The sequence below is a fragment of the Motacilla alba genome, chromosome 7, assembly GCF_015832195.1.
Source record: "Motacilla alba alba isolate MOTALB_02 chromosome 7, Motacilla_alba_V1.0_pri, whole genome shotgun sequence".
Lineage (NCBI taxonomy): Eukaryota > Metazoa > Chordata > Aves > Passeriformes > Motacillidae > Motacilla > Motacilla alba.
Window position 1 is genome coordinate 4,247,962 of NC_052022.1, and position 14,986 is coordinate 4,262,947.

General features: G+C 41.6%; 1 protein-coding gene across 1 annotated transcript in view; it reads right to left on the bottom strand.

Moving 5' to 3' along the window:
* ARHGAP15 (Rho GTPase activating protein 15) overlaps positions 1–13,877 on the bottom strand; it is a 320,771-nt gene extending 306,894 nt beyond the window's left edge. The window contains exons 1-2 of the mRNA XM_038142951.1: positions 13,751–13,877; positions 13,531–13,591 (exon numbers count right to left, since the gene is read on the bottom strand). Of these exons, the coding sequence (XP_037998879.1) occupies positions 13,531–13,554 (24 nt within the window). The 5' untranslated portion in view covers positions 13,555–13,591; positions 13,751–13,877. The remainder of the gene's footprint in view (positions 1–13,530; positions 13,592–13,750) is intronic.
* Between the last annotated feature and the right edge of the window lie 1,109 nt (positions 13,878–14,986).

A 14,986-nucleotide genomic window follows, 5' to 3' on the forward strand; every position in this document is an offset into this window, starting at 1 on the left:
CTCTCCACCTTGTCGTTTAGAGTGTCCCTGGAGTAAAGGGGCAGGACAACTTTGAGACATTAACCTAAGAGAAGGGAAACAAGGATACACACTCAAAATTCCTCTTGGAAATACCTGGTTGGGGCACTGTGGAACAGAAGGGGCAGGTGGGAAAAGGGTGAGGAGTAGTCAGGGGCAAGAAAAATCCTTGACATGAGGACAGATGGATGATGCAGGGAGAGAAAACTGATTCATAGGGTAGGGAAAAGAGGTTACAGTAGGTATGAGAAAGGAGAAATTTAATTTCTGGAGAGTGGGTGAATCACTTACTTATGGGGTAAGAAGCACCACCAAGCTGGAGGAACAAAATCCCATTTTTGGCTGCAGCAGCAAAAGCAATTCAGTCCTACACAACCAGTCACTTTCAGAGATAATTCAGAAGGTCAAAAGCCTTCTTTGAAGGAGGAAGTCCTTTATCCTTTCATTAAATTTGCAGCCTCAGTGGGCCAACTCTTGCAAAGACTTTTCCCACAGACGGGTCCATGTGTTTGGAATGCTCCAGGAGGATGTAAGTCTGCTCCAGTAAGTAGCATAGCAACCTCGTAGTGCAACAGATTGAGTTAAGCCAGAGCTCAGGCACCAGCTACAGGGGAGAGCTGGCTGATAAACATTCAAGTGGCATTTGACAGTTCCTAGAGAGTTTAAAACTCCATTTTCTAAATGTACAGCTGACTTTCAAACACATGGTGTGGAAATAATGAGGGTTGTAGAGGTGAAAACCAGAAAGGTTATTGCTGATGCAAATCCACAGACAGCAAAACCATCCCAGTTCTGAGAATCCACCCCAGGTTTAGAGAATTCACAGCAAATAGTGAAGATCAGATCTCCTCCTTCCCCACAAAGTGTTGGGAATTGCCAAAACTATTCACCAGAAGATTTTCTGTAATATTTCATTTAAAAGTAGAGCTTTCACAGAATCATGATGTTTGATGACAGTGAAAATATGTCAATTATTTTTGTTTGATGGGGAAAAAATATTTTCTGTCCTTCTTGAAAAGAGAAGGGAGATGACAAAGCAAACAAAACGAAAGCAAACCCTTCTGTTGCTATTTAGAGTTTCTATCAAAAAATCAAAAATACACTTTTTAGCTTTTCGAAAAAAGGAAGATAGTGAATTGCTCTTATCCCTACCATTCTTACATCCTTTGTAGTTGAGCTATGGTTTCTGTCTCAGAATGTAAGTCTGTTAAGTACTGCCCTCCTACAGCACGTCATGGACCTAGAATGAGTTTCATATTGAAATTGTCAGTATTTTAATCCATTTTATACATGCTAATTTGTCCAAAAAGTCACCCTATAATGAGTGAACTGATTGGTATTAGCCAAGAACTTTATTTCCTGAGTTTTGCTGCAGTACTGGTAAAGTCAGTATATAGATTTTCTACAAAGCAGAGAATTAATTCTTCAAGAAACAAGAAGGTAGCAGTATTTCCAAATTTTGGCTTGAGCTGTGCCTACGTTTCCTACAGCTACATACAGTAGAAGACAGAATGCAAAGGATAATTCAGCAGCATCTTGTACCAGAGAAGCTGTGGCTGCCCCATCCCTGGAAGTGTCCAAGGCCAGATTTGATGGGGGCTTGGAGCAATCTGGGATAGTGGAAGGTGTCCCTTGGCAGAGGGTTGGAACAAGATGGTCTTTAAAGTCCCTTCCAACACACATCACTCCAGGTTTCTATGATTAAACAGTGGTAACATGTATTTTCTCCAAAAAAGGAAAAAAACCAAAAAACCCTAATTAATAGAACTCAATTTTGTTATATATTATGATATATTTTTCAGTATTTCTAAATAAGCTTTTAATTTCTCCCACGTTTTCTCTTAATGACTTGCACCACTGTTAAATCAGAAGCATAATGAGCATGAAAGTTCTCGACACAGCAGAGTGCAAACACTGCAAAACTGAAGTGCATCTTGTTGCACTGACTAATTTAAGTACTTTGCTCAAGAACACACAGCACTTGAAGAGCATGGACAAAACCTAATGCAACAATATCACAGGAGGATAAAAATCAGCACTAGGTTCACCATCACAGCAGACCTGTGAGCCTGCAAAACCACAAAAATGGAAGCAGAAGTTGCAGTTAAAAACAGAAAAAAAAAAAACCCAAGAGAATGCCAGACACGTGGTGGGTTGGAGCACTCCTGTTAAGGAGACGGTGTCGGTGTGTCTGTGAAAGTGCTTATCACCAGAATCAAAACAGCCATGTAAATAGTGCTGCTGTTAGGTTTTGTCCTTGACCTGTGCTGCACTGATATCTCTGCAGAGGCATAGCTCAGGGCAGCAAGGGCTCAAACACACGCAATGATGGAAAATAAAGATGCACAAATGAAAAAAAAACTACAAGTAAAGAGAGAGAATAGCCAGGAAATTGCTCCATATTTTTGTTGTTTTGTTTGTTTTTTTTTTCAATTATTCCTATCTGCACTTTGCTGTGTCTGTTTTATTTCAGCCATCCCCACCGTGCTGCTCTCAGAGCTGACACATCACACCCCTGTGCCCAGGGCAGGGACCCAGACAGGAAAGGCTGCTGAGGGATACAGTGTCCTGGGCTGGTGCCCAGGAGTGTCCTGAAGCCAGTTTATCTGAGTACTGGAAAGCAGAGAAACCCATTGGACTGAAAATACAAAGCAGATATAACCTTCCTAAGTCTTTTCATTTGCAAAAAAATAAAAAAAAAAAAATTAAAAAAAAATCAGGTACTTAGGAAGCAGGATTAACTTCAACCATCACTCCTACCTTTAATCAAAGCAGGAGATCAGTTGTGACACAACATCACCACCGCCTGGTTCTTTACCCCACTTTTGTGTCTTCACATCAGATGGACAATAAACCAGAATTTAGTGCCGGGTTCAACCTGCTGTAAAATGTTCAATGTCCTCAACCCAGCAGCTCAGTTTCCCTTATCATGCAAAACTGCAATCTCATCCCAAAACTGATGCACCCTAAGTCCTACAAAAACCATGTTCACCAGCATCAATTGTCACACCCTCTTTTAATTTTTTACCCTGTTGCAGTCATATTAGAGTTTTGCTGGTGTCTCAGAACACACAACACACACAGCAAGGATCATGGAGCTCCTCTAAAAGCTGGCTTTGTAATTTCTCTTTTCTAGTCCAGTACTTGTGGACTTTCTGCAAATAAAAGCAGAAATGGCCCACTCCAATTTATGTGTACAGTTACTCAGCTCTCTGCTGTGGTCAAAGAGAAGAGCAAATCATCTTTTATGCTTTGTTTGGAGCCATATCTCACTGTCCAGAATTTCTCTGTCACCATGTGTGGCATAAGCTGCCCGAGTCGTTATTCACAATTTTTTATGCTCTGAGGTATATCATTCAGGCTCTATGAAGGGTGCACCTAAAGGCAAATTTCTCCACACAGCTTGACCCAAATCATATAATCAGGGAATAACTGAGCTTGGAAAATACCTCTAACATCATCATGACAGGTCCATCACTAAACCATGTCCTGAAGCATCACATCTCTATGTTTTTGAACACTTCTGGGCACTGTGATTCCACCACTTTCCTAGGCAGCCTGTTCCAATGCTTGATCACCCTTGCAGTGAAGGAATTTTCCCTAAAATCCAATAGAAACCTCCCCGACACAACTTGAAGCCATTTCTTCTTCTCCTATCACTTAGCAAACCATCTAAGTAGTAACTCAATACAAGACTAAAGCATTAAACAAGTCTTTAGGCTGAAAAACCTGATATCTGTGAGATTTTAATCTGATCCTTGGTATGATGACAATTTCAACTTCTCTGATTTATTCTCTAATATTGAGAGAAGGCTATATTTTACAACTCATGGTTAGCAACTACATAACTCTCACAACAGAAATCTCATGTACCAACCTAATATCCAGTAGGAACAAAATGTGTTTTCATATAGCATAATTTCTTTCTGGCTTGTGCAATACAGAAAAGGTGGTTCCAGGCAGGTCTTACAGGCCTGATTCTGATTTTGAGCTGAGGCTGATGGAATTACAGCTGAGCAACAGCAACATTAAGGGCCTCTGAGAAGAGAGACAAAGCATTCATTACATTATGGATCAGGCAAGGAAATGCACTTTGTAACACGAGGGAAGGGCACAGTCTTGCCCCATTGCACAGAAGAAATGGTTTTGTTCAATTTTGGGTCTAAGAACATACTTAAAGTTTGTTTTTTTTGATGACTCATTTCCTAAGAATTGAAGTATTGGAGCGTGGTACTTAATTTCTCACTCCTGAGGGTTTTCCACAGATATTAGGGATATGTTATTCTCTACTTACAGCAGGTCACAGACCCACACAAATGCAATCTGCATCCCACAATGCCTTACAGATTGTACAATTGGCACTTCAGTGATTTCCTGTCCTGATGGGCTAAAACTATGAGTGGCTTATTGATGTGAAGATTAACTGCAGTCTTTTTCTACTTTTTCAACAAGTAATAGCACACTACAAAATAATTTAAAAAAATAAAAATTAAGGGATAAAATATAATAACAAAGGGCTTATATCAAGTCCCACTTTCTAGCAAGTGGCAGAAAAACATCTTATCCAAATGTATTCAATGGAAATATTGTTAATTTTTACAAATTTTTGCTTGATTTCTCTCCAGGTTTGGATGGAGGGAAACATGAAGAGAGAAAATCTGTGTGCCTCTTCTGGACTGGCAATGGTTATCAATAAGGATTTAAAAGGGGCTCAAAGTCCTCCTTTGTGTTATTCTGGAATTTCATAGAGGATGATAACCCCAGAGTCTATTCCCTTCTATACTTAGATAGAAGAGCAGGGCAGAAGACAAAGGAAACCAGGAAAAATCTGCTTGGTCTCTACAGGGTAGAGACTTGCTCCCTCTGGAAATGCTTTCCTGTCTGTCTGGAAATGTTCTGAGAATTAGAAAGAGAGGAGAATGAGAGAGTTACTATTCCAAAGTTTTGTGGATACAATGACAAACACTTCACATCCACATTTTATGACTCCAGATCAGCTCTAATCCTGTGATGCTCCATGACTTGCTGTCTGCAGGTCTTCCCTGCACAAATAAAACTTGCTTGGAAATGTCACTGGGATATTATTGAAAACAACAAAACCACATTTAATGGGGTAAAAGAAGTTCATCAAGTGACTTTATATGGTCATGCCTGCTCTTGCACCACTTAGTTTCCTAATTATGTGGAAAACATGGGAAAGTTACATGGGAAAGTCTCAGCAAAGGTAGCAGTTGTTTCAAAAGTTCTTGTGTCCCAATATATCATATGGGATAGCATAATGGAGTCTATTTTCACCATTCCCATGTCAATTCACTATCTCAGCTTCCAATGGAATTTGAAGCTAAAAGTATCCTTTGTGTACGGTTTGGCCTGCATATGTTCTGGGAACAGTTGTCCATAGTAGAAATTCAGTTGAATATGTAAAAGAACATGCCTGAGGAAAAAAAAAAAAAAAAAAAAAAGCTACTTCTAGGTCTTCCTGCTGGCAGCACCTTTAATTTCTTTCTGGATTGCTTCTCATCCAGGACACCTGCCTCTATTTTCTGTGCTGTGCAAGCTAGACTACAATCCTCCTGATGGAGAATATTGGTTCTATAGATTAAAAACCAATCTGTGAGTATCATCCCATGCCCAGCACTTCCAGTGCTTCCTATGGCCCTGAACAGCAGGGCTGGAATGGTTTGGACGTTAGACCAATGGCATTAAGTAATTTACAGCAGCATAAAATTTATCCTTCATGCATTTAATTGGCTTAACTCTAAATATGACCTAATAAGTGCTAGAGGAGAATGTTTGGTTATTCCTGACATGTCCTACTCATAAGGAGAAAAAAATTTCCTTCTACCTCTGTCCTTTATTCTAAAGTTTTATTTATTCCAGATAAGTACAGAGTAGAGCCATGGCTTTGCAAACACCTCAAGACTGACCAGTCTAAACTCATTTCACACCTGCACCTGATGCTTGTTCATGGTAACTTTTTAGTTTAAAGCTGTCTAATTCAGAATTTAAAAAAAAAAAAATCAATGTTTTCTCTAGGAAGATCACATAAGAATCACAAATTTTCCCCGGTGCTTGAAAGAAATCTGTTCCTATAGTCTAAATGTTCAGAAAAGTGTTGTTACTTTTAATGTTGCCAGATCTGGAGTGATGAGATACTATGGGAAAGGTTATTCTTGCAGTATTTACAGATACAAGCAGAAGCAGAAGTGACAGAAATTTCAAAGTAAGGCTGCTTGAAATACTTCCAGCTCAATTTTGCAGAACTTCTCCTCACAGAGATTTGGATATTCATCCAAGCTTTCCATGCTTACCTGAACTAGACATGTGGTGATGGTAATTTTGGAACAGCCCAAACTCTCTGGAGAAGTAGAAGAGTTTGTACCACAAGACCAACTGATGTATTAGAAAAATATTTTTTAAACACCTGAAAGCTTGCTGCAAATAGCCAAAGAAACAAACTTCCTGTAAGTTCTAAATTTCAGAGCTTTGCCACCAGAAATTTTGGGCTCAATTTGCCAGGGACAGGACTGTCCCAAGGCCTGCTTGGGTAGGATGTGACAGACCCTTTGTGCCCTCCCCACAGCTCCACTGGATGATTCATTGGGAGGAAGCATTTCATATTCACCACTGAGTAAAACGACACACAAGTTTTATCTCACTCTGCCTCTGAATCAGTGGGGCGCTACTGAACATGTGGAGCAGTTTTAAGTCATGCCTCACTTTGCCCTCCAGCCCTCAGTTCCTGCAGCAGCACCATCCCCTTCACCAGAAAAAAATGCCTTCTTGAGTTCTGTAATGCCTCTGGTGAAGCAGCAACAGCAGTTTTAACCTCTTAGAGTGTCTGAGAGCTCCTCAGCTTAGCAGTTTCAATGCACATTTGCTATGTCTTAATCCTTTTTGCAGTTCCATGTACCCATCATCCCACAGAAGACATCTGTCAAACTGAGATACTGAGATTATTGAATACCAAAGGCTTTAAATCTACTCAGACTTTAAAAATAAATTAAAGAATAAAGTGAATTTATGATAAACTTATTTCTCTTTTTATTTAAAACTTACAATAACACTTTTTTTTTTTTTTTTTTTTTTTTGCTGACCCTGTGTGCCTCAATAGTTCTACAAAGAGGTGGCTTGTCCTTTACCCGGGCAGAGAGATGCCCTCCCTCCCACTCCCCCGATGATGTTTGACTTCCTGTGCTGTGCACATGAAACAGTCCCTCCCACCCTCTCCCCATCTCCCATCATCTCTATCTGCAGCAGTTTCTGTGCTGTGATCCTGCAGCTGTTCCCTTACTTCTTCTCACTGCTCCCACTTCCCATCTGAGGGAGGAAAAAAATCCTCCAGACACTTTTAATCTGTTCCCACACTCCATCCCCACTTTCCTCTGCGGAGCTCCTGGTGCTGCACTTCCAAGAGAGGCTGCTGTGAAATGCAGCAGAGACGGCACCTACAGCTCTAGGAGAAAACTTTTGAGCTGTTGCAGGAACCAGGAGGGGAAATTCTTTGTGGTTTGCTTTGAGCAAGCCCCTCTTCTGCATTTCATAGGGCCCCCAGGATGCTTTCTTCTGCAGCAGGAGTGTCTGCCCCAGCAGGCTGCACCCCAGCGCCACGTGGCACAGAGGAGACAAAGGCCCTTGTTCGGTGTGATAACATCTGATATCACATCGTGCAGCTGAGATGTCTGCACAGGGAAATACCAAGGGTGCTGTGCTGTCAAAAAAGTTAATTTCATAGACTCATATAATGGTTTGGGCTGCAAAGGACCTTAAAGATCATCTATTTCCATGATTGCTTTGATGACACAAGTAGTTTGAGCATAGACTCTGTTAATTATATATATATAGATATAGATAGATAGATAGATAGATATAGATATAGATTTTTTTTTCTTTTTGTTGCAAATGAAATTCTTTAGTGAGGGACCAGAGAACTTTATCTCACTAAGGTGCTTCCAGAAAACCTGGTACACATTTTCTGCAGGCCAGGAGGCCACCGCCACCTGTGTCCCAGCACAGATGTGCTACACACAGCCAAAGCCAGTGCCAATGGCACCAGGAGCACAGCAGAGCCACCTGCAAGCACCCACACTCATAGTGAGACAGTCACAGCCATTCGTCTGCCCCCAGCACTGTTCAGGGCAAAAATACTTAATGACTCTTACATTTTCCACTGGGTTTATGAGGTAGCATCCTCAAATCCTTTTTTGGATGAAATAGCTGCTCTCAGCTCAAATGAACTTCCTGCAGTCCAGTGCACCTGAATTAAAGCGTCCTTAGACTGCATCAACATTGTTCCCTAAATACCTGAATTTTGCTGCAGGTACAACTCTGATAAGAAATATCTTCATTTAACTTCTTTCATTATTTTATTCTATACAATTTTTGCTCCACATCTTAATAGATTTCCTCTTTTCAGCTACCCCCACTCCAAGAAAGGTTTTACAAAAGACTCAGACTTCAGAAGAAAATGAAAGCTGGAAAGGAAGTTTTCAAATTCAAACTCTGTGCAGCAATTCTGAATGTCTCAGGTGTCTGTGACTGCATCCTACTCAAGCAGGAGCTAATGCTGGACTGTCCAAAAGAAATTCAAGAATGGCTTGAAGACATCACTCCCTCTAAGCTTCTGCTAAAGCTCAGGGCACTCCTTGCCTTTTCCATGGTTTAGGATTAATGAAGGAGGAGGAACTGACATGCTTTCACTTGGGCTATTTCTGCTTTCTTTGGCATTCCAAGAGCAGATGGATTAATGGTAGATAGATTAATGCTAAATGGGTTAATTCTAAATCTAAAAATCATCACAAGAATTTGATTACTCGTTACTATGCTTTGTTGGTTTTGTTTTGGTTTTTTTTTCCAATAAACTAGCGAAGAATGCAATGTACGGCTGATAATGGAAATGTTAATCTCTCTGGATCAAACCTCAGCACTACTCAGCCCAACACACAAACGGCAGCATGTGCCAGAACTCTGAGAGATGGCAAGGCAGATGTGACACCCTCCCAGGTGTAAAACATTTATTAATTCATAGCAAAACTGTTTTTGAGAGAGCCCAGGGAGGCTTCTGTTGGTGTTTGCTGTGGGTGTCCATGGTGTGGCCATGGGGCCCTCCTGTGATGTGTGTGTGGGCTTGGCTCTGAGCCCCAGCTGCAGCAGAGACAGCAGAAAGCTGAGAGCTCCTGACACCCAGCAGGCTGGGGACAGATCCCCCATCCATGGAGGTACTCTCCAGAACCCTCTCAGAGACAGAACTCCAGAGCTTCAACTGCTTTCACAAAACATCTCTGTCATTTCCTTCCTCACCCTCAAAGGAAGAGAATTTGTAACATCCTGAGTAGCAAATAAACAAGTTCAGGTGCCAGGGCTGTGTCCTGCCCAAGAGCACTTCCAGTAACTGGTATCTGATTCAGCACCAAATACAGAAGAGGTTTTGCTCAGGGTGTGGCAGAAAAAGAAATCCAAAACAAAGAACGAGCACGTATTCAAAGCGTGTCTCTTCAGCTCTAAGCCACGTTCACTTCCGTTTCCCTTCCTCCTCATCTCAAGTTGCAGGTGTACTGAAAAGTGATGGATGCTTTGCAGAAGGAATCATAAGTCCCTTTAAGTTCATTTGTTGAGGGACTCTGCCTGCTTAGTGTACCAGGCACAAGGTTTGGAAGAAATATTCATGAAAACCACAGTAGAAACCCACAATACCCAGCTTAACTGCAGGTGAATGGTTTAATATCTGTCAGTCTCCTATGGCAGAAAGAGTTATATGTATCTTAAACAACCTACCACCAACCCTAGCACCATCAAACTCAGTTAATTTGTTGAAGAAATGCTTCAGCAAACACCTGAGCACTCCTTGAGTTAATGCAACACACACAGTAGCTTAGCAGATAATTTGGAGAATATAAATTTCTATTTAAACCTCTGTTACCTTTCCTACTTAATTCTAAAAGCATTTCTTTCTCATAAGTAAGGTGAGTGAAAATAAAGACAAATTAAGAGGAAAAGGTCAACATTTTTAAGCATATATGAATTTTGGTTCCTATTTTCTGCAAACAGGATTTGTTTTACATGTGCCAAATGTCAACATTTCCAGATTACTTTAATATTAACCAATAATGCCCTGAAAAACTTCTCCAGCATGGCCTGGATGCTTCCACTGACAGCTCTGGCATGGGCTAGAGTTGCCCCATCGTCAGTTTGCAACATCTGAACATCTGTGCCCAGAAAATTATTTCCTAACCTTCCTAATGAAAATCCAAGTGCTTTCCTTTTGCTCCTGTCTCAGCCAGCCTGGAAGTTTGCAACCCAGGGAGCTTCAAGTTGTGGCAAAGATGATGCAACACTCTGTGACACTCACTCTTTAGGTAAAAAATAGCTCTGCATTGAGGAAGTCCCAGTGTAAATGAGGACCTAGCCGTGCCTGTTTTGTAGTGAGTCTCCAAAACAACCTTTTTATAGTATTTCTCAAAGCAGGGAGGACTGACAGAGGCTTGCTGAGGGCGTGAAGGCACGATCCCAACACCCAGCACAGCAAGGAAAACATCTCTGTCCTTCAGGGGCTGGTGAGAGTGAAATTCAGATTCACTGGTTGAAGCAGACCCACCTTAAGAGGTTTCAGAGCAGGTAACACCAAAACCTCCTCACCTAGGACCCCAAATGCTGAAGGCAGCAGGGCATTCAGCCCACCCTGACCCTCAGAGGTCATGACAGCAGTTTGATGGTGGCAAAAGCTGCAGGAAGCCACCACAGAAAGGAAAAGGAACAGTTTCATGCAGGTTGTGTAGCCAGGTGGGGAAATCTGCTGCAGTGCTCTGAATTGCACTTGAATTATCGTGGAAAATCTGGGCCAAAATTGCATCCAATCTGCCTTCTTCAAGATTTATACTACCAAAAAGTGAAACTATCTGCATATAACAGGATCCATCAGCACCAGTTTCTGCCTTTGTAGCATTGAGAAACAGGTTTCATGCATCCATATGGAATTCTTAGGAGGTAAGTGGAATGTAGAGACTTTGGCTGGAGCTCAGGTGATGCTTTTTTTTGTTTTTAAAAGAGATCAGCCCAAACAGCAGCAATAGAGGATTAGGACACGTTCTGTACAACTGCTGTGTTTCAGGTTAAAAGTTAGGAACACACTTAAGTACTGGCAGACTTCTTCAACAACAAGAGATGGTTTTTAGCCCCACACAGGCTTTAACAACTCATTAAATGGTTAACAGCTCATTAAATGGTTAACAGCTCACACTGATTGATCTGACACAGCACAGAGCTATCAAACAAAAAAAAAATCAAGAAAAATAGGCAAGTATCAGAATTATACATAGTGAGCATTTAAAAAAAACCATAAGACTCTGCCTATAGCCCACTATCCTGGATGTGATTGAGTAAAACACACCCCAATACAGCAGTTAACCTGGCTCAAAGCCTAGTAGCAGAGACCCAAGCTTTGGGCAGCACAGCCAAAGCCATTCTCACTGCAGCACTGGAGGTCACAAAGGGAAATCCATCCCACTGCATGGGATGCTGCCTCTTAAACCCTGTCCTGAAGCTCATTGCTGCAAAGAAGTAATGATTTATGGGACAAGAAACAGACAGAGAAATCCAAACCAGAGCTGTTGGAATTCTCCAGCACCGCGTTGGAGGTTGTGGAGTTTTGCTATCCAAACACCAGGAGGAAAATTCAAGCATGGCTCTGCCACCATTTTATTTTCTGTTTCCTGTTTCACTCCAGGTAGGGAGGAATATACCCAAGGCCAGGATACAGCCCCCTGGTGACAGGGATTACCAAGAGTGTCATGCACTCCAGCTTGGTTGGAAGAAGATGGAGATCCTCTTCCAAAGCAGGATATCTTTGTGTCAAAGCAAAAAGAAGTTTCTACAACAAATGCTGTCAAAAAAATGGCAAATTTTTTTGGGTTTTCTTTTTGTAATTCAATAATAGTGTATAGCAGGAGATTTAAAATACAGAGTGCTTCTGCTGTTCACTCTATTTGGAAAAGAAAATGAACAAATGTACATCACAGATGTAATTGGATGGAGAGGTAAGCTGAACAAGACATGCTGCTTTAAAATGAATTTGCTTTGGACACAAAGAGGTAAGTTGCAGAGAAAGGGAGAAAATAAAGACATAAAACTCTGAGAATTCAAACTACTTCAGCAAATCTCACAGCTCTTTGGAAAATGCATTTTAAATTACTCTAAGACTCTGCAGCAGGAACATAAAAATCACGACAAACACAGCCCAGGAAGAGAACATATTCTTTTTATACAATTTCCCTGTCTGTGCTGATTTGTGTATGCAGGCAGGACAGCTTTTTTTTTCTCCAAAAAGTACAGAAAATATGAAATGTGATCTTCCAACTTTACACTAAAATCTGTCTCCAATTAGTATGCACGATTCCAAAATGAGCTCTGAGCCACGTGTGATATCTTTCAACTCTGACCTATATTTCCAAAAAAATCCCCAAGTTGCCTGTTTGGAGAAGGCAATCAGTTACAAACAGGAGCACAAGTCATAAAGTTTGCAGCAAGCTACGTGTTACTGGGATAAAAAACCTTCAGCATAAAACAAGCCTTGCTAATTCTGGCTCTCCTTTATGTGGCCCATAATCAAAGTGCTTTATTGTGTTATTTGAGCATCTTTCTGAATTACTATTTCTTTGCAAAGCTGTGCTGGCCAAAAAGTTGTTTGCCTACCAACAGCAACGCAAAGATGTCTTTGCTGAGGGAAAACTTTGAGGTCAGGACATAGAACCCTTTTCTGGCCAGCTCTGAAGGATGAATAAGTCTGGGTTTAAAAAGCCCACGCAGGAAACACACAGCCATGACATCTCCACTGAGCAGCTCCACCATCAACTGCCCACAGAGAAACCCAGGATATTTTATGTAAAATATCCTTTATGCCCCGTTCTTTGCCTCCCTGACAAATAACAGAGTGGTATCAAAATTCTTGATATTGAGTAGGGCAAGAAATCCTTCTATCAACATCTTCAGACTCTAGAAATACCAAAACAACCAGATACCTGCCCTTAGCACTGCCTTTTACAGTATCCATGGCTACTAATCACATCCCTCATGGTCACCAGCACAGGAGCCAGTGAATCAAGCAGGGCTAAACTGCACTCAGGAAGGGCAAATGCTGGGAAAAGTGAGCTAATCTCATTTCCCAGCCAGTGCCACAGACTTTTCTACATTTTTGGGGGGAGCCAGTTAGTTCCATCGGGATATGAGAAAGGATTAGTGGTTTGGGGTACTAGACAGGGTCAGGTAAATTTGCCCCTTGCACAGAATGCGACAGATTTGCTAAACTCTGAGCACTGATTTAAAACATCATTTCACATCTGTATCCTCAACACTTTTCTCCTTGCTTTCAAATTTACAAAGGCGTATAGAAATAAAGTGATTGTGAAACTAAACCAACCTGATTTGAATGCCTACAAAACGCTCGTAGCTATGATTATTGTAAAATTTTTTAGCAACATGTTTCCCAAACTTCACTGAGAGGGATCAGAGGCTCCTTACCTGCAGCCTCAGGGACGTTGTCATCTCATCTCAAGCCGCCATCAACGAGCAACAGTTTTAACTATTTCAAAAGAACGGAAAAGATCGAGGTCACATGTCTAAAGACAGCACTTGAGTTAGTCCCACAACTCATAGAGAGTGAAAAAAAGCAGGGAAAAAGTAAAATAAAACCACTTCCTGCAAGAGCAGAAGTGAACCATCTCACCAATGAGTGACTTACTTCTAGAGGTTAGTGCAAAATTCTTCTGGATTGGAGAAAAAAAAGGTATTTTAAAGTATGAAAGTAAAGTAAAGCAGCTTCTTTGTGAAAAGTGCAGCAAACAGAGAAGGTTAGCTTTTGCAAAAGGTAAAGATGAGGTTTAAAAGGAAATGCTGAAAGGAATTACGATTCTAAGCCTTAAGACAACTTCCCTTTTCTTGCCTTCAATGAAACCCTTTGAGTACTGAAATAAATAGCTTGCAACAAATCTGCTTTGCTATTTTGAAATATAGCTTTAGCAAGCAGGACATTTACTGTACTGGTATTTAGATTAATAAAGTAGCAAGTTCTGGACAATCAGAGAATTTACTTCTAAAAATAAGCCTGTAGTGACTCATACTATTGCCTGGCAGAGGTCAGGCAGGCAAACACTTCTGTTTCTTTGATTTTCTGCTTTAAGACTTCTCCACGAAGCAGCCCTTGGAGAAGCAGGGGCACACACAGCTGCTGCCCTGCGTCACTTCCCGCAGCATCCCACACCCCAATGGTCCCTCCCAGGCAGGGGGAACCCAGAACACCACCAGATTCAGGCACAGCTCTGGGCCTCTGGGGCTCTGGAAACGCCCCTTCCTTGTAAATGCCTTCATCAGCATCTGCCACGTGGCTTTCTTTTTCTTTCAGCAAGGAACAATCATATTTTTCTGGTATTTCTAGGTCATGTTGCAAACTGGAGCAGCGGGGATTCCCATGCAGGGCAGGGCTGTGCTGCTGTGGGCACAATCACAATGCTGCTCAGGCTGAAGAGCTCTCTGGTAATGCTTTGGCAGAAAAAGGGGTCCTTATTTGGTTGTGTCCCACAAAAAAAAACCAAACCACCAAACGCCTGCCATACGACCTGAGAAAATCATGGCTTTCCTGATATTTAGGTTTTTGTCCCAGCAGTGAGGTAAAATGAGCTCTGTTGAGAAGTGGAGCTCCTCAAGAAGCTCTGTCCCATCTGTACAGAGGTCCAGCAACAAAGACCCCCTAAAAGAGGATCACAAAGAACAACCCATGGTTGTTATGGAGGGAAATAGAGATAATGGGGAGAGCAAAGCCATCCTCATGGAGATAGGGAATGAGGGGTGGGGTCTGTGCCAGGACTGCAGCTTGGGGAGCCCCACCAGGGGGTTGTGACGTATTTTACAAGGCTGCAAAGAAAAGTCTGATTTGCAGGCGGGTCATTTCCTTCTGCAGCAAGAAAATGATGCAAGGAAG